General features: G+C 40.5%; 1 protein-coding gene across 3 annotated transcripts in view; it reads right to left on the bottom strand.

The window, feature by feature from the left end:
• LOC136864349 (protein trapped in endoderm-1) overlaps positions 1–25,552 on the bottom strand; it is a 379,889-nt gene that overhangs the window by 98,675 nt on the left and 255,662 nt on the right. For all 3 annotated transcript variants that reach the window (XR_010859295.2, XM_067141228.2, XM_067141229.2), the window contains exons 2-3: positions 19,781–19,908; positions 5,202–5,448 (exon numbers count right to left, since the gene is read on the bottom strand). Coding sequence is in view for 2 of the 3 variants with exons in the window: in XM_067141228.2 (XP_066997329.1) it covers positions 5,202–5,448; positions 19,781–19,886 (353 nt within the window). In the remaining variant the exon portion in view is untranslated. The remainder of the gene's footprint in view (positions 1–5,201; positions 5,449–19,780; positions 19,909–25,552) is intronic.

The following is a 25,552-nucleotide window of genomic DNA, read 5'->3' as shown; positions in this document are numbered from 1 at the left end:
AGAGACAGACTTCCCACTGCATCCATCCAGATATTAATTGAGAGCCGGTGCTAGAGGTTGCCTTGGTATACTAAATATTAAACACTCCTTCTATAAAAATTGCCTCATGTGTCACTAATACACTTGACAGAAATTCTGGATTGAGTGCTTGATCAATTAACCAGCGGCAGAAATCCAATCTTAAATCATCACCGAGCTTGATAGTAGCAGTCGCTAAAGTTCGAACAGTATCCAATATTCGGGATGTACTGGCTTCGAATCCCTCTGTCGGCAGCTTTAAAGATGATTTTCCGTGGTTTTTCATGTTCACACCAGGCAAATGCTGGGCTGTACCTTAATTAAGACCACGGTTGCTTCCTTCCCGATCCTAGTCCTTAGTTATATCTGTCGCCATAAAACCTATCTGTGTCGGTGCGACGCACCGATACAGATAGGTCTTATAGGACGATGGGATAGCAAAGGCCTAGGAGTTGGAAGGAGGCGGCCGTGGCCTTAATTAAGGTACAGCCCTAGCATTTGCCTGGTGTGAACATGAAAAACCACGGAAAACCATCTTCTGGGCTGCCGACAGTGGGATTCGAACCCATCATCTCCGGGATGCAAGCTCTCAGCCATGCTTCTCTAACGGCACGGCCAACTCGCACGGTAGTAATAATAATAATAATAATAATAATAATAATAATAATAATAATAATAATAATAATAATATTTTTTGCTGCCGGGCAGAGTGGCTCAGACGGTTGAGGCGCTGGCCTTCTGACCCCAACTTGGCAGGCTCGATCTTGGCTCAGTCCGATGGTATTCGAAGATGCTCAAATAAGTCAGCCTCGTGTCGGTAGATTTACTGGCGCGTAAAAAGAACTCCTGCGATTCTAAATTACAGCACCTCAGCGCCTCCAGAAACAGTAAGAGTAGTTAGTGGGACGTAAAGCAAATAACATTACCGGTATTATTATTATCAGGTCATTAGGAGCTGAAAGGCAGGGAAGAAAATAGTAAAATATGCGTCGTGTAGGAGGAAACAAAATGAAATGTACTTCACCCGTGCCTACATCGCTCGCAGTAGTTTACTACAGGATAGTATGCGTAAGACCAGAACCAGGTCTCTTTGCGATGAGTCAGGTGTATCTTCGTTTTGTGGTTAGCACTAGAGGACAAAGTGTGACAAACAGGTTTTGTGTATAAACATCAAACATGCACAGCAACAGACACACACACGCAATGTACCCAAACCAGTACAGTGTAGAATGAAGAACTGCCATGCTGTGTTCAAGGTCAATATCTAGCGTTTTAACAAGCACGTCTTCCGTGTGTTGTGTTCAGCTTGCGCCACGTACAAGGCAATCGCGAACTGAAACTCTAGATTTATAATTTTTGTTACCGGTACTTCAATTTTTCTGCTCGGATTTATGAGAATATCGAACTATCGAGACTCAAAATACTACATCGATTGAGAACTGAATGCCCAACTCAATACGCTGCAGAAATGGTGTATCATCTGACATACCAATGTGAAACACGTAGCAATTGTTCAAGTGACCTCCCTGGACTACTCTGCAGGCTTCACTTCTCCGTACCCGGCGAGTTGGCCATGCGGTTAGCAGCGCACAGCTGTGAGCTCGCATCCGGGAGATTGGGGCTTCGAACCCCAATGTCGGCAGCCCTGAAGATGGTTTTCCGTGGTTTCCCAAGTTCACACCAGGCATTGCGGGGGTTGAACCTTCATTAAGGCCACGACCACTTTCTTACCATTCCTAGGCCTTTCTTGTCCGATTGTCGCCATAAGACCTCTCTGTGTTGGTGGGACGTAAAGCAACTAACAAAAGAAAATCACTTCTCCGAATCCAGTCTTCCGTAATATCCATTGGAGATCTGGCGGGCCATTTGATGGGTCCATGTAGTTCTATTCGCCATAGACCAAAGGACTGATCCAAATGATCACGCAGTAAGCGGCTTATATCAGGTGGTGGACCATCGTGTAAAAACCACATGTTTCGGCGTAGTCGAAACGGAGCGTCCTCTGAAAGCTCTAATAACGTACCTATGAGGAACTCCAGGTAAGATACCCCTATGAACTGTGCAGGTAAGATGATGATAATAATGTCATTGGCTTTACGTCCCACTAACTATTTTTCACGGTTTTCGGAGACGCGGATTTGCAGGAATTTAGTACCATAGGAGTTCTTCACGTACCAGTACATCTACTGACACAAGGCTGACGTATTTGAACACCTTGTCAAGTCTGGACTCAGAAGGCCAGTGCCTCAACCGTCTGAGCCACTCAGCCCGGCAAGATGATTGGTGCAGCACTGCGTAAAGTGCTGGCCTTCTGAACCCAACTTGGGAGGCTTGGTCTTGGCTCAGTCCGGTGGTATTTGAAGGTGCTCAAATACGTCAGTCTCGTGTCTGTAGATTAATTTGCATTAAAAGATACTGCGATAAAAAAATTCTGGCATTTCAGCGTCTCCGAAAACCGTGAAAATTAGTTAGTGGAACGTAAAGATATTATTATTATTATTATTATTATTATTATTATTATTAGTAGTAGTAGTAGTAGTAGTAGTAATATTATTTTTACGGAAGTTCTAATTAAACGGGTCCATTACAGTCATTTTACCTATCGGTACTTGCTGTTCAGTAATAAGCCTTCCGTCCGCCTCTGTGGTGCAGTGGTTAGTGTGATTAGCTGCCACCCCCGAAGCTCGGGTTCGATTTCCAGCTCTGACAAGAAATTTGAAAAGTGGTACGAGGGCTGGAACGGGGTCCACTTAGCCCCGGGAGGTGAAATGAGTAGAGGTGGTCCGATTCCCACCTCAGCCATCCTGAAAGTTGTTTCCCGTAGTTCCCCCCTTCTCCAGGCAAATGCCGGGATGGTACCTAACTTAAGGCCACGGCCGCTTCCTTCCCTCTTCCTTGTCTATCCTTTCCAATCTTCCCATACCCCCGCAAGGCCCCTGTTCAGCATAGCAGGTGAGGCCGCCTGGGTGAGGTACTGGTCATTCTCCCCAGTTGTATCCCCGATCCAATGTCTCACGCTCCAGGACACTACCCTTGAGGCGGTAGAGGTGGGATCCCTTGCTGAGTCCCATGAAAAACCAACCCTGGAGGGTAAACAGATTAGGAAAAAGAAGAATAAGCCTTCTATTAGAAATGCCCGGCGGCAATTCCACAGTAGGTCTTTTTCCTTCGAGCAATGTTCACGATGGATGCAACTACGGTTTTTGAAATTTGTCTCATTAATAACAATTTCACTGAATACTTATAGCCTTTTCTTTCAGTGTCCACCGTCCTTTCAATGACCTAAAAAGTTTATGAATAAGCATCGACAACCCGCATTGTCTATTGTCAGAAATTCATCGTAGACTGTCGCAATAACAGCACAGAAATGTTGCGCCCATATTTCATTTACTTATTAACCATTTCCTTTCATTTTGTCAGCTTGGATCACTGAGTAATGCCATTGACGTTTAAAAATCGCACACAAATACACAACACTTGATTCGCACGTATGTGCTTGTACGGATCTTCGACGTCACTGTAAGGATTCTGTGTACTTTTCACACAGAGTACCCTACACCGGTTTTCGAGTACAGCAAGTGACCTGGCACGTGAGTCATCCTCTTCTACTTGCCAAGCCTTTAGGGGAAGTGCACAACAACATGTGTTGGCCTGCGATAAGAAACAGGTTCAACAAGCTCTATACTCGGCTACTGTACTTCCGCTACGCGTGGACAGAATGACATCACCGGCGTATCCTGCTACGGCCGTTCAAAACACATTAGGTCCTGAAATATTTGGCTCAGTTATGGGCAAACTAATAGGACAAGGTAAAAAGTACATAGCATATATTATGAGATGTAGTTTTCTTAGCCGACTAGCTTAATATCTGCACGTATACACCTAACACCCTGTATATATAGATTTAGGTAAATTTTAAGCAATGTGATATACAAGAGGATCACCAGTTCATAGTAAATAGTTACGTACTGGTATATGGTTGATAATACTGTTCTGAGGTGGAATAAATGTACAACAATTTATACAACAATTGTACGCTACAACTTGAACATTTCACTCATAGTCACTTAGGTGAGACCTTCTCTTTATTCCATGATTGTCAGGCTTCCAGAAGTGAGCTACTTTATAGTAACACTCCTGGTGAATTCCACCATTATATCAAGGACACCAGTATGTAGACTTTTCCTTTTCTTCCAAGCACACTACACATAGGCGACAGTTATTCTGTGGACATGTTTCAAGGGCATAAGAGGGGCCTCCTGCATGACCTTTTACCCCCACAACTGGAATGAGGAACAGTTCATTTAGCAATTTTCTAACTATACTTATTATGAAGTCCTGTCTTGGTAATGGCTTATTAGCGTTTTTCATATACGGGATATATGCATCAAATAATACCATATCTAGAGGATTTGAAAATATTTGGTCGACCTTCTAGTCGGTCTGGATCAGGTGGCATGGTAAATGCACTTATCTTTATTGTCTACACCTCTCATAAAGATATTGTGCTTATGAATCAGTAGTGGTTTCAACCCTTCATTTCCCTTTAGGCTCCTTACAACATAGTGACATCCAATTGTGAGACAATAAACTGGTTTTCGTATTTCCTTCTCAAACCAGGAAATGTTTCAATATTGCTGATATGAGTGCATATCAACACTTCAGGTTGATATCAGAAGGAAAACTGGTGACTAAATGTAGCTGGATCAGCTAAGACATACGCGTGGCTGGCCCCTTAGTATGAAACAGCTAGCACAAAACAGCGGGATTATGTTGCTAATTTGGCAATGTTTTACATTTCACTAGTACAACATGCTATCATACAAACTATTTCTTGATAATGACCGATCATTTCTCTTTCGATTGACTCGTAATTGGCACATTTTGATTAATAATAATTTGATTACGGTACCATAATAAAATAAAGAGCATGTCAAAACGACTGATATCAGGCGTTACCACTGGGCAAATAGATAAAAAGGCTGAAATCAGGCGTTTGCCAGTTGGAGGGTTAACATAGCAAGTGACTGGTCAGATAAAAAAATGTATAGCTAAAATTTTCTCACAACGAAATATATTCTTGATTGTGACCAAATTATTTGCATTATTCAATTGAAATACTGTAGTTCGCTTGTCAGATGACATTTAAAGTTTAGTACACCTGTACTTTACTGCCTAATTACCTGTTAAGAGTGATGCCCACCATGCTGAGCAGCGAGGCTGCAACATTTCCATAGAAGAAGAACGGAAACAGTTTGCACGTGGTGGGACTTAATACCCAGGCCTCGTTGATGTAGCGGGATGCTGTCAGGGGTAGGTTGATGCTGCAGAATAACAGATCAGATACACACAGGCTGATGACAAAAGCAGTAGTGGTGTGTTGGCGAAGTTTAGAGCAACGTAACAATGCTAAAGCAGTTACCAAGTTTCCTGTAAAAAAAGAATCTCATGTTGAAATTAAATTCATCTCTTGAAGAAAAGCAAATACAACAAGAATTACAGTTATTTTCCCAAATAGTACCTTGGATGGGTGATTTACATCTTCCACAAGAGTGTGCATGCAGGGGGTGGACTCCAAATAATAATTTTCAAATATTTTTAAAGACTCCGTTCTAATTTCCAGATAGTTCTATCAATAGTTTTTCAAAAGGTAATCAGTAAAATTACAATTACTTCACAGAATACAAATGTTTAGGGAATCACTGACACTTATTTTTCTCATGAGGAAATGCAAGCAGTCTGGCTTGAGCAACCGGGGAGTGAAGTCGCGTGGTGCAGTGCGTGCCGAGAACATCGTCGGTATTGAGCAGTACCGGGCTGCGATTGGGAAATGGCAGGTGAAGCTGAGGAAGGAGACCAAGAATGGACGGGTGTTAAGAAAAGAAGGAGTAAAAATGGGTGAAGCGGTGCTGGTAGTGACAGTGATAGTGGTGCTACTGGTTATTGGGGGGGGGGGTGGAAGTAAACCTAGGCCCAAGTATCAGCGGAAAATTCAGCATGGAGGACTTGGCAGCACTCAAGGTGGTAGTGAGTGAGGTAATACAGGAAAAGTGTCAATGGGATAAGGTACAGAAAATAAAGGACATGATGGAGGAGCAGAGAAAGGAGATAGGGAACATGAAGAAATGGCTGGAAACGAAGAATGAGGAATCGAACAGGAGAGTGGGCAACAATGAGAAGGAAATGAAGTTATTAAGAGGGAAAGTGAAACATCTGGAAGAGGAGGTGATGAGGATTGTTGAAATATCTTCATTTCTTGCTCGTTACACCGGTAAAATAATCTACTTATACCATTGAAACACCAGCTTCACCACACACATCCATTTATTACGAGCTGTTCACTACAACTGGCATTGGTTCACACACACACATGGCAATTCAAAACGTCCAAAGAACAAAACAAACGAAGATAAACCACTCGACTAAATTAATATGAATTACCAACACATAACCTCAATGTTGTTTTTCCTTGAACTATATACACATGACATTTTATTTTTATGAGAAAATTGCAACATTCCAACACTCCCCCTTTTCTCAAAAAAATAAAATACTACAACACTCCTTTACATACACACATGGTTCTTTGACACATTTCTTAAAATCTAGTCTTCTAATAATAGTATCAATACAAGCATTCCAGTCTTTACTCGAATTAGGTAGTCCATAGATGCTTTTCTTCAATTTACATACATAACTTTGGACATCCTTTTCTACGAAAAATTCTGGTTGTCCCATGTATACAGTACAACTGATTTCAATGTTTAAGTGAGCACTAGTTACATCTAGACGTTCTATAGTCCAACCTTTACGTACTGCAATACCTATTAACAGTATCATTGTTTTCCTCTTTATAACAGGACTAAATGTTTCATCAAAACTAAGGTTCATCTGTCTCTTAAAACCTTGAGCAACCAACCTGCCTTATATTTCTGAATGTTACCCTCACTGTCATATTTCACTGAAAACACCCACTTAGAACTAATTATCTTTACATTTTCTGGTCTTTTTACAATTTCCCAAACATCCTTCTTTCTCATCTCATTGATCTCCACTTTCATGGCTTCCATCCAGTTAGCAGACTCTTGGCTTAACATAGCCTCCTCAACTCTTCTAGTTTCCACTACATTTGTATGTCTAACTTCCATCACTGCCTTACAATCTGCACAAGTCTTACCTTTCCTCTGTCTTATTGACCTCAGACTATTCCCTGGCTCTTGTACTGCTGTAGACTCAACCTCTAGTTGTTCCTCTCCGGTCGTTGACTCAACAGCCAATGTTTCCTCTGCGTCCTCCTCTGTGTCTAACTCAGTCCCTAATTTTATCTCTGGATCTTCAGTGCACAGTATGTCAAAGTATGTTTCACTAACCTCTGCCTTTGGTACCGTACATTTATCTTTTCCTTGTTATCAATTCCAGGACTTTTCACCTAAAGGAAAATATCTGCTCCTCAAATACCACACTTCTCCTCACTATTACCTTTTTCCTTTCAAGACTCCATAACCTATATCCATCTTTAGTACATGCCTCGTACCCTATCATAACGCATGACTCTGCTCTGGGATCTAACTTCCTGCTGTCTGCCCTCACAGCTCACGCCTGACATCCAAATACTTTCAATCTACCTATTTCTTCCTGATCCAACTTCCTATTGAACCACAGTTCATACGGTATCTGAAAATTTATTGCTGAGGATGGGCACCTATTTCTTAAGTACACTGCAGTCATTACCGCCTCTCCCCAGAATTCCTTTGGTAACCCTGACTGGATCACTAGACATCTAACAGTATTAAACATCGTTCTATTCTGCCTTTCTGCTAATCCATTTTGTTGTGGAGTGTACGGTACAGATCTCCTATGAGTAATACGACATTTTTGCAATTGTGCTTGAAACCCGCTACATGTATACTCTGTACCATTGTCAGATTGCACCACCTTAATTCCTACACCATGTAACTTTTCTGCATTTGCCTGATACCTATTAAACACCTCCAACACTTCATCCTTATTTTTCACACATACAGCCACATTAATAAATCTGGAGTATGCATCAATCATTGTTACAACATATTGAGATTTCCCAAGTTATGGTGGACTAACTTTTCCAAGTACATCAGTGTGCACAACATCAAGTGGTTTTTCTGCCTTACGCTCACGAGACTTAGGTACTTCTTTGTTACTCAATTTCCCCTGAATGCATACAGAACAAGTATTAATATCATTACTCCTTTTCAATTCTAACATAGGCAATTTAAATAAAGCTTCAGAATGTGCATGTCCGTATCTCTCATGCCACAACCTAACCTCCCCAACACTTTTAAATGCTACCTTGTTATTACATTCTTGATCTATTATTTGGTCACAGTCACTCACAGCTATAATATCATTTCTCCCCTCTATTTGTACTACATACACATCATTCCTCCTGTTTGCAACAAACAATGTTTCATCTCCATTCTTATCTACAACCACTGCTTTCTCACCTGCAAATCCTACTTTGAAACCTTTGCTGGTTAACTTACCAACTGGTATTAAATTTGCACCTAAGTTTGGTACATACAACACATCTGTAAATGTAATTGTCCATCCTGTTTACATTTTTACTTTTACCTTACCTATACCTTTAATATCCAGCTTACTGTTATCTCCTATTTCTACATTCCCGGTTACATTTGTTAACATGTCTGTAAATATCTCCTTTTTTGAACACATATGATGGGACGCACCTGAATTGAACAGCCAATCTTTAATTTTCTCAGTTCCTACAGAAACTACCATGCTCATCGCCTTATCTACTACATGTATAATTTCTGAGCTTACCAGTTTTCCACTCGCATTCACTGATCTACTCTCCTGCGATGATTCGCCACTTTTCATTGTTGGACATACTTTTGAATAATGTCCCGACTTACCACAATTGAAGCACTTTTGGGTACTGCGACAATATTTAAGTGCATATCCCTGTTTACAGCAATTGTAGGAACTATACTGTTTTCCTCATCCCACGTCTTCTTTCTTGATATCTCTCTTCTGTTGATCAATAATGGCTTGAGCTTCATCCTCCTCACGTTTTCCAGCGTCGTAGCCTTTCCTCCATTTTGCTGAAGTTTATTTCTGCTTTCCTCCGTGAGTAATCTCGCCTTCACCTTCGAGGTGGTCAGTTTCGCCAAATCAGCTTCCAAGGAAGGGATACAAAATGCATATTCCTCTGTAAGATTTCCGATGATCATTCCTGCAGCTTGTTGATCTGTGAACTCGTATCCAGCTTTGCTCGTTCTCCTCCACAGTTGATTTATTTTTGCGAAGTATTCTTGAACACTCAAGACCTTGGGCTTCACAAAATGAGTTAACTGTTTCAGGGTCATAGCACCATTCACTAGCCCTCCGTCATTACACAACTCGTCCAGTTTTTCCCATGCCTTTTTCGCTGATTAAATATCTGCAGTGTCACTTTCTAAATCTTCTCCGACATATTTGAAAATAACCGCTAACGCGATCACATTGTTTCGCGCTCGTCGTCTCGTTTCTATCTGAGACAGCTGACAACCTGACGTATTCTCATACCCTATTACTGATTCCCATACATCTTTCAACAACAGCTCTTGTTTCACCTTTAATGCCCACGAAAAATAGTTCTCCACTGTAAGCTTGGCCACATTCCTATTCAGTGTTTCTTCACCAGTCCACGAGGTCGCCATTTTTACCGTCAATAATGTCACACCTTGCTTCGTCCGACGTTAATTCTCGTTACTCCATTTCCACTTATATTGTCCGAAATTTACTGCGGCGTTTTGGCGCTCTGGAGCTCTGGGTCCATAACCTGTTGAAATATCTTCATTTCTTGCTCGTTACACCGGTAAGGTAATCTACTTATACCATTGAAACAACCAGCTTTAACACACACATCCATTTATTACGAGCTGTTCACTACAACTGGCATTGGTTCACACACACACACACACACACATGGCAATTCAAAACGTCCAAAGAACAAAACAAACGAAGATAAACCACTCGACTAAATTAATATGAATTACCAACACATAACCTCAATGTTGTTTTTCTTTGAACTATATGCATATGACAATTTATTTTTATGAGAAAATCACAACATTCCAACAAGGATGAAGAGAAAAGCGGAGGGGTACAGGCAGGAGAGAATGAAGAAAGCCACATTTATATATGGTGTGGAGGAAGGTGGGAGGGAAGGCAAGATTGACCTGATATCCAAGGTGGTAGAGGTCATACGGGATAGGATGAAGATAAATGTCAGTGAAGTGGACATAGACGATGTGGAGAGAGTAGGAAAAACTAAAGGACGGAGGCCAATTAGGGTAAAATTTTTCTCAACCGTAATGGCAGAAATTGTGATAAGAAACAGGAAAAAATCTACAGGGCCAGAAAGTAGGGGTGAAAAGAGACATGGGAAAGGAAGGAAGTGAAAATATGAAGATTTTGAACAGACACCTATGGAGAACGAGAAATCTGGGGCTAAAGGCCCGTATAAGAGGTCAGAGGTTGGTGGTAACAAACGGAAGATGGGTTAGGGAGCACTCAGTGGCGAAGCTAAAGGAGATGGACGAATGCGTTAGTTCCGAGGGAGGAGAGATGACAAGGCAAGATGGAAGGAAGAAATAAGTAACAACGAGGAGTGGAGACGAGGAAAGAGTGGAGATCAACTCAGGTGAGAACGGACAGTGCAGTGCGGATACAAAAGATCAGAACAGTGAAGGGGTGAGTGAAGGTGAACAGCAAGAAACGGTGAGAGTAGAGTGCAGTGGTTTAGTGAGCAAGAAAGGACATGAGAAGACTGATCGACAGGAAGGTAAAGCAGTTATGAGCAAAACAAGAAGTAGGAGTTTAAAAGACCTCTGGGTAAAGTATGTAAAGGGATGGAGGATACGGAGGGCATGGAACGGAATAGGTTGGTAAAAAAGGAGGAATGGAGACAGGGGTTGAGGGGGCGAGAACTACAAGGAGTAATATTAGAGGAGGAAACTTAGAAGGGAGGGAGGGAAAGTTATAACTATATTGGAAAATAGGATGTGTGAATATTGAGGGACTAATGAACAAATTAGGAAATAAGAAAATTCGGGAAGTAATAGAAAGTTTCGATGTTGTGGCACTCTTGGAGACCTGGCTAGAAACAGGGTGGGAGATCTCATGGAAGGGGTTTGTGATTAAATATAAATATAGAAGAGAGGAGAGGACTAAGGGACGCGCACCAGGAGGGATGATAGTACTAATTAGGGAAGAAATCAGTGAACTGGTGGAGGATATAGAGACAGATATGAAAGAAACCATATGGTTGAGATTGAATATGGGAGGGGTAGAGGGAAGGGGGAAGAAAATAAATCTACCGTTCGTATATTGCCATCCTACTAGTTCACCGTATGCAAATAAGTACTGTATCTTTTTGAAGATTTATTGGTGGATATTAGTATGATAAGAGAGAAGTTTGCAGGTGAAGAGGATATGTTGTTATTTGGAGAATGGAACGCTAGAATAGGGGAACAGAGCCCAGTATATAGTAGGGAGGATGGATGGTGTATGTTGAAAAGTAGAAGTAGTGAGTATAAAATTATCAACAGCTATGGGGAGAAACTCCTAGAGATGTGCGCTGAGGGAAATTTGTATATTCTGAATGGATGGATGGAGGGTGACAGTACGGGGAAATTGACCTATGTTACCGAGAAGGGACGTAGTGTGATAGATATGGTTTTAAGCTCGGAAGGAGTGTTTGAGGATATTGTAAGGATGGAAGTAGGCGACTGGATTGAAACACACCATGTCCCAGTGCGGGTTATGTTGAAAAGAGGGGAAGAGACGCATATAAGGAAGGAAGATGAGATGAAGGATAAATTAGGGAGTGGATATAACAAGTACAAATGGTCAGAGAAAGTGGGACGGGATTCGGATAGGGTAGCAAAAATGGAATTACAATTTCTGAAATATTGTTGGGAAGGTGCATTAGAGGAGAATAATATTGATAAAGCCTTGGAATTGATGCTACATCCAATAAAGATGATAGCACAGAAGGTAGAATGTAGAAGGAAGAAAAAGAAAGAGGGTGAAGAATGGTTTAATAGAGAGTGTGAAGGAATGCGGAGGAGGGTGCTGGGTGTGTTAGAAGAGTATAGAAAGAAAGGTGGAAGTGCAGAAAGGGAGGTTTTCTATAAGTTGAGGAAGGAGTATAAAAAGAAAATATGTGAGGTATATAAGGCGTGGTTAGAGGAACAAACTGAAGCCATAAATAAAGATTGTAAGACTAACAGCATTTAAAAAATTTTGGGAAAGGATTAATAAAATAATTAAGGGTGGAAGGAGTATAGAGAGAACGAGCATTGAGGAAGTTCAGTGAGTGAGGTATTTTGGCGAATTACTTGGGGGGTAAGGGGGAAGAATGGTGGAGGGAGACAGAGGTAGAAGTAATTTGGAGGAATAGAAGAGTGGCAAATTATGAATTGGACAAGGGAATTACAAGGAAAGAAATCTTGAGAGTGATAAGAAGAATCAGGGGCAAATTGGCCGGGGGATGTAATGGGATCAATAACAAGTATTGGAAAGAAATTAGCAAAATTGTGATAATGTTGGAGGGCATAGTTAAACAATTCAATAAGATCTATGATGGAAGGAAGGAAGGAATGGGAGGTAGGAATTGTATGTCCAATATATAAGGGAAAGGGTAGTAAGAATAGTTTGAACAATTATAGAGGAATATCTTTGTTAGACTCCTTAAGTAAAATTTTCACGAGGGTGTTGGCGAATAGGTTAAGTGAATGGACCGAAAGAAATGAAATATTGACAGATTACCAAGGAATATTTAGAAAACAGAAAAGAACAGTGGATAATATAATGATAGTAAGGACAGTCTTAGAGAAGTATAAGAGCCTGTATAGAAGTAAGGTGTATGTGGCAGCAATTGATTTTGAAAAAGCGCTTGATAAGGTGAATAGAGAGGCTCTATTGGAGAAATTGGGAGAACGAGCATTGAGGAAGTTCAGTGAGTAAGGTATTTTGGCGAATTACTTGGGAATATATAGGGTGGTCAGGTTTTGTGTAAAATTGGGAGGCGATAGATTGAGCAGACCCTTAGGGTGGCGTGCACCATCTTGGAGTAAATTACTACGGAAGTAGCGTTTACTAAAGAAGTCCATACTACAGAAGTAAATTACTACGGGAGTTATTTACTCCGGAAGTAACGTCGGAGAGTTGAAGTACAATTTACTCTTTTAGTTACTACTACAGAAGTAGCGTTCGTTACTCGCGGAGTAGTGCTGTGTTCGTGCATCTTCTTTAAAGAAATCCAAATAGATAAGGTTATGTGCGATAGGAAACGGGGGGAAAACGTAAGCGAAAAAGATAAATGCTTGTTAATAGAGATAATGACGATCTATGCAAAGGATATAAGGTGTAAGAAACACGACATAAAGATGCTGGATAAGAAAGGAAATTCATGGAAAGTCGTGGCGAAAGAATTCAATGCTTCGAGTGACGGAAAACGCAGTGAAAAGCAAGTTAAGATTCTGTAGAAGGACTTAAAAGCAAAGCAGAAAGTCATGGACACGCGGGAAAAATTAAAACTGATGGCGGTTTCTTCATAGAGATGGCCTACATCCACAGCGAAATGTTCCCATTTTCACACCAGGCAAATGCTGGGTCTGTAGGCCCTACCTTAAGGCCACGGTCGCTTCCCAATCCCTAGGCCTTTCCTCCCCTATCGTTGCCATAAGACCTATCTGTGCCAGTGCGACGTTAAGCAAATTGAAAAAGAAAAAAGAAAAAAAAACTCTTCCGATTTCTGAAAAGTTCACCGTTGTCACCGAGAGGGCAATAAATGGGAATATGCGCGCAGTCACAGTCAATTGCACCCACGACGTGTGGAAACCTGCCAACGTGAAAAGTATCCTTTTATTTTCCGAACGATCATCATCATTTGCAGGCGTACCTCCCTCTTAGCCTCAACTAGTGCTTTAACCACGCGATGAAAGATACGGCTAGCAATTGTGCGGTAAACGTTAATTAGATCACCGGCAACTGTACCGTACCGGTACTGAAATGTTCCGGTACGAAACACTCGTAGGGCACACAGCAACTGTAATTTTACAGATACAACAAAATTAAGACAAGAATTCAGCTGTAAGTGATCTCCAAGTAGATTTAGAAGGAAAGTAAAGGATTCCTTCCTAAGACCAAAAACGTTCCTGAAACTCGCCGTGTTCACATTACACGGCTCTCGCCTTTCACGCACTGTAGGCCTACGCACTATTACATTTCCCATCGTTTACTGCGTCGAGATCGTCAATATAATCTAAGTAATCCATAAACACGTTTGAAACGTGTTTCCTCTCATACACGGCACGATATTATCATTAGTCAACAAGTCTAAACTTAGCTTACTCCATGCACGACGTGAGAGTAAATTCTAACCTATATTCGTACGTTATTTACTTCTTTAGTAATATACTACAAGATGGTGCTCTTCAACATTTTACTCTTGTAGTAATTTACTCCAGGAGTATCTGAGAGGACTAAAATACTTCGGAAGTAATTTACTCTCGTATGGAAGTCGCCGAATGCTGACTTCAAGAGTACTTTACTACGGAAGTAGAACTTACTCTTGGTTGGTGCACGCCACCCTTAGAGTCCAAGATGGGTTTGAAGCAAGGGTGCAAATTATCGCCAGTATTGTTTATTTTATTTATCAACGATATCTTGGATGGGCATGGGGATAGAAATTGAAATTGGGCCGTGCCGGTAATTAGTGGGTTGGAAGTTCCGGGATTGATTTTTGCGGACGATGTAATATTAATGACTCTAACTGCAGGAGGGATGCAGAAAGCTTTATATGCAGTGTCGGATTTCGCGAAGAAATGGGATCTGAGAATTAATGGGAATAAATCTAAAATGCTAGTAGCCCAGGGAAACAAAGGAAGAGGGGAGGACGGGAAATGGGTCCTGCAGGGAGAAAGATTGGAACAAGTAAGGAAGTTGGAATATTTAGGAGTCATTATTAACAGTAAAGGAACTTGGAATGATCAGATTAGTAGGGAAAAAGCAGAGGTTTGGCAGCCCTAGCCCCAGTCAGTGACTTGTTAGTTAAATATCCGGGTATCAGTTATAAAACCTTGAGGATAGTGTTAAGATCGGTGATTTTCGGTACGCTATTGTATGGCGCGGAAGTATAGGGGTTGGATGAGAAAAGAGGTGAATTAAGAAGAATTATAAGTAACTTCCGTAAGATGGTGATGGGACTGCCGCTGTGCACAGCTAATGCAGGGGCAGAACTAATGTGTGGGGAGGATATGGAATCTGATTGTGTGAAAAGAATTGTTAGATATTGGATGAATTTAAAAAGACAGGAAGGGGGGAGGTTATTACAGGCCGCGCATGAACAACAACGAAAGAGCATGTATAAGGGCGGTTGGCTAAAAAAATAAAGGGATATTTGGAGATGATGGGTTTGGGGTGCATGTGGGAAGAGGTGTGGACGAAGACAGAAGTTAGAGGAATGAAGGTACTGACAAGGAGGATTAAAGATTTGTATAGACAGAAATTATTGGCTGAAAGTAGAGTAAGAAGTTCTCTTAGTGTTTTTAATAAAGTAGAAGAAGAAACGGGGATAATATTAGATATGTTGAGTAGTTGAGAGGTTAAACAGAAGAGGGTTGGTTTGGAGGCTATTGGGGATTCATAAAAATAAAGGATGGTTAAAAGGTGGAGAGAAGTCGGTATGTAGCCTATACTTTGTGGGGCAGAGAACAGCGATTTTCACTTATTAGGTAATTGTGAAGAAATAAGTAAGATCAGAAATAGTCTATTGAGTGCAAAACGTCGGGAAATATTAGGAATAGGGGACGAGCGGAGTATTATAAGGTGGATTATTAAGGAATGGGAAGAAGGGGGAGAATTGAACAGGTATTTATGTGCAGTTAAAAAGGCATGTTTAAGAAAAATGGAAGAAGGAGATTCATAGGGCAATGGTGGTGAGTATAGCTTGGAGGAAATAAGGAGGTATGTGTTTGGGAACGGGGGACGGGTGTACACAATGTTTATGGGGGTCTTGTTTAACAGTATTCAGTGGTCGAGTTTGTTAGGCGAGTTCAGCAGTAAGTGAAGTGCTGGTGACATAGTGAAGAATGTAGAATTCGTGCCTTGAGGTGAAGTAAGACCGAGTGACAGCGATATGCATTCAGATTGTGAAGTACCGTTTGCGAGATTGCATGAAAGTATGCGATTGTTGTCATTTGGTATACTTTTAATACAGGGTAAGCCAGTTAAGTAACAAGGATTGCGAAGTAAGCAACTGTGTATACAAGGGCTTAAGCTGAATCTGTTGTAATGTAATGTCAGCGGTTTTCTTCTTTTGTGGAGCTATATGTTGTGACAGTCATGTGGTGATTGCAAGGTCAGGGTAGGGCAAGATTAGTTGTTTTGTAGGTAGATTTTTGTTCATTATTATTATTATTATTATTATTATTATTATTATTATTATTATTATTATGGGTACTTGGTTGTATACATTAGGGCAAGAGCTTTTTTCTCACTATTCAAGCATAGTAGGAGCTGGTAAGGAATGATGGGCAAGGGAGAGCAGGACATACCCGTAAGAAGACGGGGTGGTCGGGCCCACTCCAAATAAGTAAAAGAAGAGAGAAATGTGAGAGGTGGGATATGGGAGGAGAGCGGCTCCAGTTTCACGTGGTCGGCCGCAATGGAATGGTGAGAGAAACGCATTGTCATCTGGTAGGATTGGTGGGGTCTTCCTTAGGACCCCACGGATAGGGCCGGTCGTGTCATCATTGGGAGGGCAGCATTCTTCTCACCAGGGGTGATGACATGGCCGGACAGTAGCAGTCGTACCGAGCTCGATAGCTGCAGTCGCTTAAGTGCGGCCAGTATCCAGTATTCGGGAGATAGTAGGTTCGAATCCCACTGTCGGCAGCCCTGAATATGGTTTTCCGTGGTTTCCCATTTTCACACCAGGCAAATGCCGGGGCTGTACCTTAATTAAGGCCACGGCCACTTCCTTCCAACTCCTAGCCCTTTCCTGTCCCATTGTCGCCATAAGACCTGTCTGTGTCAGTGCGACGTAAAGCAACTAGCAGAGTAGCAGTAGTCACCAATATTATTTCTTGCTTTATTTTATTATTCTTTATTGTTCATTTTATTTTGTGTCTTAATATTAAGTGGAGACGATGGGCATGGCATGAGAGACTGAGGATGACTGCCGTGGTGATTCTACCTTGGGAGTGTCACGTTTACGGAGTATCCAATGAACCTCATGGCATGCCCAGGGAATCCGGTATTTCTTTTCTTTTCTTTTGATGTGAGTTATCCATGTGAACGTGTATCGGGGCAAATTCGCCTGTTATGATCAATAAATATCTATCTATCTATCTATCGTGAGGAAATGATACCGAAGTTTGCAAGGAAAAATACATTACTCCATTTTGTGTTTTTTAGCATAGAGACATTAAGTGCCTACCATCACTAGGTGAGACTAGTCAGACTTTCAAAATGATTCCTACCAGAAAAATTTGTGTGTCACTATCGTGTTTTCATTAGTTTCAGGATAACTAATTCAAAGTATTAATTCAAAATAGGGGAATGGAAATGCCATAAACCCTTCACCGTCACATGTTAATTCTGGCTCCATTTTGAATCACGTAACCCTTGTGGGTGGGGGCAGTAGAATAACGTCCATGGTATCCCCTGCCTGTTCTATAAGGCAACTAAGTGTTAGACCAAGTAATCTCACCTTGGGAGCAAGGGTTGGCAATCACGGTTCCTTTAGGTGAGTCTGGCATTGATTCCACTTACTTGTGCCGTTATCCTCACTTTCATCTTTCCTATCTGACCTCCCTTGGTCAACTGTTGTTCTTTTCTAACCTCGACAGTATTACGTTTTCGAGGCCTAGGATGTCTTTCATTTTTACTCCCTTCATAGCTCTTCCCTTTCTTTTGCCGATACCTTCACTTTTTGAAGTGTCGGACCTTCTGATTAATGTTAATAGAGGGTGGTTGCCCAGTTATACTTCCTCTTAAAACAATAATCACCACCACCACCACCACCACCACCACATAGTAGAGATTATCTAGATCACAACCAGTAACCACAACAACCTGCGAGTAAATGACTGAGCGCATGTTGTATCCTGGAATATACCATTGGTGCGATGCATTGCGAGTGCTTGGGCTACAAAGTTGCCAAGCTCTTGATACTATATATATATATCGATTACTGGAATGTAACGATTACTAAAATGTAATGATTACAATTTTATTTTCATAAGTAAATTACAAGTAAAAGTTACATTTTTTGAGAAGTAATTATTCTGAGTAAAAGTTACCAAAAATGTAATTTTTATAAATAATTCAATTACTTTTACTCATTTACAGTACTTCCTAACTCTGCCTGTTTCACAGCAAATGGTGTAATGTGATCTTATTTATGTATTCTAACTGCTCAATTCGACAAGTGCTAAAAAGTAAATCAAAGAATCAACCATGTAATAAGGTAATGAATGGTGTCCAGGGATGTTTGTTATGTTTTACCTGATGTATAAATCACAGAATACTACCATCAGCTATGATTATCCTGAAGGAGGCACACAAGTTAGCATATTACACATAAAGCTTATTGCTTGCTTTGAGTACCGTACTGACTAATCTACCTTGTGTGAGTGTCACTTCGTGGCTCCAGTGGCAGGCTGATGATGTACATCTTTCCTGTAGTTATAACATTTTTATCTTGGTGATTTCTGATTTGAGAATTTATTGCTGTCCATCCTAGGTGAGAGTTATTGGGAGAATGACTTTTCAACCCAGAAAGTTATGAACTGTAACTGCAACCAGTCACAAGTGATAATATGTCTTCAAAATTAGCAGAGCTCAGAAAATTTAATTGCTGTAACTAGTAACTTCAACTTCAGCAGTACAAGTTAGTCCAGAATATTGTTAGAGGCAAAAAGAAAATGAACATTGCAAGACTGCAGGTTCAAACCCAACAGAGGTAATTGGATTTTCGAAGGGTGGCAAAAAGTCCATTTGGCACTCAACATCACATGATGTGAGCATGTAAAAGATCTCTGTGGTCCCATTTGGTGTTTACAGAGCAAAACTAATTAAAACTCAGCCTCAGATCACCCAACAGAGATATGGTTCTCTGCCATTCGGTAGAGTAAAAGTGAACATCAAAATTGATATGCAAGCAGCCTAGATGATGTCAAATCAACATGTCTGTACTTCTAAACTATGGTATTAGAATTTCTCTGCTACCTGTGAAGAAATTGTTTATTTTAAAAATATGTTTGCATTGCATGTCTTCCTTAACAAAACTACCCACATGTATACTTAGGACACACAAGTGTGTCTAATTCCTTGGTCAAAAAATACCCCTGATATGAGCAAATAGGGACAAGAATATTTTACAACACTGTCAAGATTCAATTCTCTGACCTGCCTCCACAGTTTCCAAGTCCTATTGTGGGTCAGACTCCACTATTCAGCTATGAAGGTGGGCATTAAAAAGGGGTTCATTATTTCAAGTAGTATTTTATATGGTGTCTCTTACCAAAGGCTCCCACACAACTGAAGGCAACAGAACATACTGAAGTGAAGATAGTCACACCTCAAGGATAAGAAATTGTTCTACAGTTTCCCAGTCCTTTTGTTTAGTGGACTCAACTACTCAGCTATGAAAGTAAGCATTGAAAAATGTTTCATTATTTGAAGTGCTATATAACACAATGTCTCTTACCAATGGCTCCCACAACGCTAAAGGTGACAGCACATACCGAAGCAAAGATAGTCGCACCTCGTGGATAAGAAATGGCTATCACATCTATGGTCTTGTTTGTCATCATCTCATGTCTGGACCTTTAATACCTATGACAGAAGAAGAAGAAAAAAGAAGTTCTTTCTTTTGCCTCTCCATTCTCATAAAACTGGAATTAGATCCGAAGGAAACTAGTATGTGTAATCTTAAAGTAACATATCTCTTGCCAGACTTTGGGTAACATCAGTGTTATATGGGTGTGAATATAAAGACATTGTAACATATTTTAGGTGTATCATGCAAATTTCCAAGTTCAATATTAAATAACATAAATTTATCACTGGCAGTTGGTGTAATAAGGCAACTTTGTGCATTTGTTTGTTATTTATTCAAACACAGTAGAAAAATAAGGACAAAGTTGTACTTACCAGCACAATACTCATTCTAGCGTTATAACACAAATCTTGCCTTTCCAAAGAGTTACACCGAAATATGGCTAGAGGTAGAAAAGGAGAACTTGTTAATTTTAATCTCTAAGGAAGATATCTCCTTAAACCCAGTCTAGCTTACGGAAGCCACAGTGCTTCAAGCATAATATTTAGGGATAGAATTGAGCAGCACTTGAATGACTTGACTGTGTGATATCACCATGTGAGTGAATCTGAACCTGGTAGAATGATGTTGGGGTGTGAGCCTGATGGTAGTGACATCTCTGAGCAGGATTTGCTATTATGTGCACAGATAAAAGAAAAACTCTGTGCTTTGTATAGAGCATATGTAAAGATGACTGCTACTTCTACTTCTCATTGCCAAACCATTCTAGAAAATGGGTTGTGGAACATCAATATATTAATGCAATCAATGTACATGTTAACTTGAGAAGCATATTATCTGCAAAAACGTGTTACATTACTGTCTCACTGTGTTATTGCTGCCAAGAAATGTAAAATATTGTGTTGACACATGCACGAGGGTTGTGTAGTCTCCAGAAATTGACAGGAGTTACTTTCTGCACTGAAATGCACATCTGGTTGTTCATAATACCTGAGGGGATTTTAGTGAAATTATTCCATTTACACATCAAATAATTGATTTTCTGCATGAAATCATTTTACACACATAACAACATGTAAACATAATTAGAAATTTACTCTCCTTGCTGTTGATGTGTATTTTCAAAATATCTGAGTACAGGAGTCACTTTTATGGCCAATTTTTCAAGTTACACCATATGATACAAGTGAAACAGGGAATGCTGTCACATTGACTTATGCTGTTCTTATGCAGAGGTGTCTACAGCATTTATTTGCACATCCTCTAGTTTTTCTTTTGCAGTGCAACTTGACTTGAAGAAGCCCACAGTCTGTCATCCCTTGTCTCTTATCCCTGCAAGGTGCAGTGAATTTGAAGTTTAAAAAACAGGAAAGCGTACCAGCGAGGAAGTAATATAATACCCTGGGCTTATTATTTTTTTGAGCTACTCTACATAACAGGTGACAGCATCCTTCATAGATGAGCTTTTCAGTGATATTATCAGTAGTAATTCATTCATTAGAAGATGATGCTGATTTTATGAAGTTACTGCATAATTTGACAAGTGAATACATACAGGGACATTTGTAAATTCTGTATATTCATTGTTTGTGGAAGCATGTAAACTCATTTACTCTAGCTTGAGTTTGGAAAATAAATTGTTTTAGCCTTAAGATCAGATAGCAGTGCAGCCATACATTTCCAGAAAAATAAATAAGAGTAGAGGTACCGGTATGTGAGCAGCTAAACAAATTTGAGTGCTGAGGGTTAATCAGAATAGCACACTGAAACATCTTCAGCATGATCAACAGATGTAACTGTGTTATGGAGAGGAAGCCACCATATTGGGAGAATGCCGCACAAAAAGTTGAAATGCAGAAGTAGAACAGTATATTTCCGTGCTGAATGTCTTGTTCTTTGTATAGGTTATGAATACTATGTAAGCCTATTTGATTTGTTTTATATTTGTATACTGCTATTATTACTACTTATTTAATTTTGTAGTTATTTTCTAAATAGTTAAAATAAACACAACTCAAGCTCCAGATTTTCTCTAGATAAATTCTGGACCTCTCATTGTATTACTACAAATAATATCTCTGAAAATCTCATCTACGAAGGATGCTGTCACCTGTTATGTAGAGTCGCTCAAAAAACAATAAGAGCATGGTATTATATAAGTTCCTCGCAGGTACATTTTCCTCAGAAAATGTTTTGTCTATAGATGTAATGTTTGTTGTGGGCATCCACAGAGTTTGTATCTATCACAGGTGAATTATATTTTCTTAATAATTAGAAATTTAGTCTGAAAAAATTAAACGTGAGGAATAGACAATATCACGCGCTCATTCCTCTTTTGAGCGACTATGCGTTTGTCGTAGGTATTAGGAATTTGCAGTTGAGTGTGATTCACCAATTCCAGCTTTACACATGCCTACTTAAGTGCTCGAGCCGTTGTCTGCCGATTAAGCACAATCGTAGCAGACCTAAGTTTGCACCGTCCAAAACACTTGCAAACAGTGCTAACAACGTAACCCCACTTGAGCATTCGTACTGTTCAATCAGTTTTCCCATCCCTAATAATATTATGGCCCTGTGCAAGATTGTGGACTCTTGATGAGGAGATCCATATCAACTGCAACACTCAACAGTTCACACGAGTCATATCATTCAGGAGTGCTTCTGTCAACAGTGTGACAAAGAACTTATCAACTGATGTGTCCAAGGTCTTACCCTGAATCTAACTGAACATGAGTTAGACAGAGTGAAGTAATACATGCAGCATGTGTGCGTGCGTTGGTTCATTAGTTTGTTTGTTCGTTCGTTCATTCATTCGTTCCGGAAGTGTACGAGCAGGCGTAGCAGGGGGAGAGGTGATACTCCCACGTGGCGCATCCCAGGTGGTGGATAGGGGGGTCCTAACCGGCTTGCCGGCAGACTTGAGGGAAATAAAATACCTCTCGCGGACCAAACACACACCCCCTGTGGGTGGGGAAGGCTGACGAATAATACACCCACGGTATCCCCTGCCTGTCGTGAAAGGCGACTAAAAGGGGCGACCAAGGAATGATTGCATTAGAACCATGAAACTACTTTTGATTAGTACCATCACACACGGAACACCATCGGTCGCTATTACTTGCGAGTAGTACCACTCTGTTAGGTAATCCATAGTTTTGTGATTCGTAGCACTCAAGTGGGGTTCAGTGTGGGTTTCCAGTACCCGTGAGTCATGCCCATGTGTGCAACACCACAGGTCTGGGCGTTGCCTGTGAGTTGTACGCGTATGAGCAACACCGTAAGTCTGCGTTGCCAGTGATTAGTACCCACTCTGTAGGAACATCACAGGAATACCAGCGCCCGTGATTAGTACACCTAGGTGAGGAACCTCATCGGTTTGCGTTGGCTATGATTGGCGCCATTGTGTGAGAAACACCATAGGTCTGCGTTACCCTTACGACGTACAATACTTGTGAGTAGTACCTTCATGTTTGGAACACCGTGAGTTTACGCTACCTTTGATTAGTACCGCAGCTTGAGAAATATCATGGTTCTCCTTTACTTCCGATAAGTGCCATTAGCATCATTGTGCTTTATAAGTGGTCCCTTGGTCACTAATACTATTATTTACAATCTTTTTTGAGTCTGATCCACTGTTTTGTTTGTTTGTTTTTTTTGTTTTTGTTGTGTTCATGTCCATCCATTCATTCTTCATGACATTTTTAATTTATTTTTTATTTTGGTCAGTGGATGCTTTTCAATTTTTTGTTGTTATCTCATTTCGTACCATTAGGGGCCGATGACCTCGATGTTAGGCCCCTTTAAACAACAAGCATCATCATCATCATCATCAAATCACAAGGAGAGGGTACAGCTGTGTGGTTGCAAATTTCTTCGGGAGGTTGATCTACATCAAAAATAAACTGATACGTGTCCTAGGACTTACGCTGTTGGCTTTTAGTTTTATGAGAAAAAAACCCCTCTAATTTGAAATCCTGCATGCCAGATGGCAATTTGTTTCTGAGTGCCTTTTGCACTGCTGCTCTGAGCTGAACTGAATTAATTCAGAGTATATAATTCTCACAGACCAATTAAAATAGGTGGAGGCATATCCATATATGTAACTGATCATTGGATCTCAAAATGTATCAGTAGAGCAGAGATTAATGAGCATAATATACTAGTCATTCAGATTAGGATTAATAGCTTAAATTTTGCCTTTTTTTTTTTTTTTTTGAATATACAACTCATAATTGATGGCAGAATGAGTTCTTGGTTCAGGGTACTTACAGGGGTTAGGCAAGGCTGTAATCTTTCACCTTTGCTGTTCATAGTTTACATGGATCATCTGCTGAAAGGTATAAAATGGCAGGGAGGGATTGAGTTAGGTGGAAATGTAGTAAGCAGTCTGGACTATGCTGACAACTTGGTCTTAATGGCAGATTGTGTCGAAAGCCTGCAGTCTAATATCTTGGAACTTGAAAAAAGGTGCAATGAGCATGGTATGAAAATTAGCCTTTCGAAGACTAAATTGATGTCAGGGGGTAAGAAATTCAACAGAATTGAATGTCAGATTGGTGATACAAAACTAGAACAGGTCGATAATTTCAACTATTTAGGTAGTATGTTCTCCCAGGATGGTAATTTAGTAAGTGAGATTGAATCAAGGTGTAGTAAAGCTAATGCATCAAGCTCGCAGTTGCGATCAACAGTATTCTGTAAGAAGGAAGTCAGCTCCCAGCCGAAACTATCTTTACATCGGTCTGTTTTCAGACCAACTTTGCTTTACGGGAGTGAAAGCTGGGTGGACTCAGGATATCTTATTCATAAGTTAGAAGTAACAGACATGAAAGTAGCAAGAATGATTGCTGGTACAAACAGGTGGGAACAATGGTAGGAGGGTACTTGGAATGAGGAGATACAGGCTAATTTAGGAATGAACTCGATGGATGAAGCTGTACGCATAAACTGGTTTCGGTGGTGGGGTCATGAGAGGCAAATGGAGGAGGACAGTTTACCTAGGAGAATAATGGACTCTGTTATGGAGGTTAAGAGAAGTAGAGGTAGACCAAGATGAAGATGGTTAAACTCAGTTTCTAACGATTTAAAGATAAGAGGTATAGAACTAAATGAGGCCACAGCACTAGTTGCAAATAGAGGATTGTGGCGATGTTTAGTACATTCACAGAGGCTTGCAGACTGAATGCTGAAAGGCATAACAGTCTATAATGATAATGTATGTATGTATATACAACCCATGAATGAGTAATCCGGGCGAGCTGACCATGCGGTTAAGGTCGTGCAGCTGTAAGCTTGTATCTGGAAGACAGTGGGCTCACCGGGTGAGTTGGCCATGTGGTTAGGAGCGAGCAGTTGTGAGCTAGCATCCAGGAGATAGTGGGTTCAAGTCCCACTGTCAGCAGTTCTGAACATGGTTTTCCATGCTTTCCCATTTTCACACCAGGCTGTACCTTAATAAGGGCCACAGCCGCTTCCTTCCCACTCCTAGGCCTATCCTATCCCTCCGTTGCCGTAAGACCTATCTGAGTTGGCGCGGCGTAAAGCAAATTGTAAAAATAATACCCTTTTCTTTTCTTGGAAACAGTTTCTTCCAGAAAGCAGTATTGATAAGTGTTAGAGAAGCTTTTGAATTATATTGAAGAAAGAAGATCTAATTGCACTAAAAAGGTAATGATTCATTGTAAATATGGAACAATGTAT

This window comes from Anabrus simplex, chromosome 2 (assembly GCF_040414725.1).
Source record: "Anabrus simplex isolate iqAnaSimp1 chromosome 2, ASM4041472v1, whole genome shotgun sequence".
Taxonomy (NCBI): Eukaryota; Metazoa; Arthropoda; class Insecta; order Orthoptera; family Tettigoniidae; genus Anabrus; species Anabrus simplex.
This window is presented reverse-complemented; position numbering and strand designations above follow the sequence as displayed.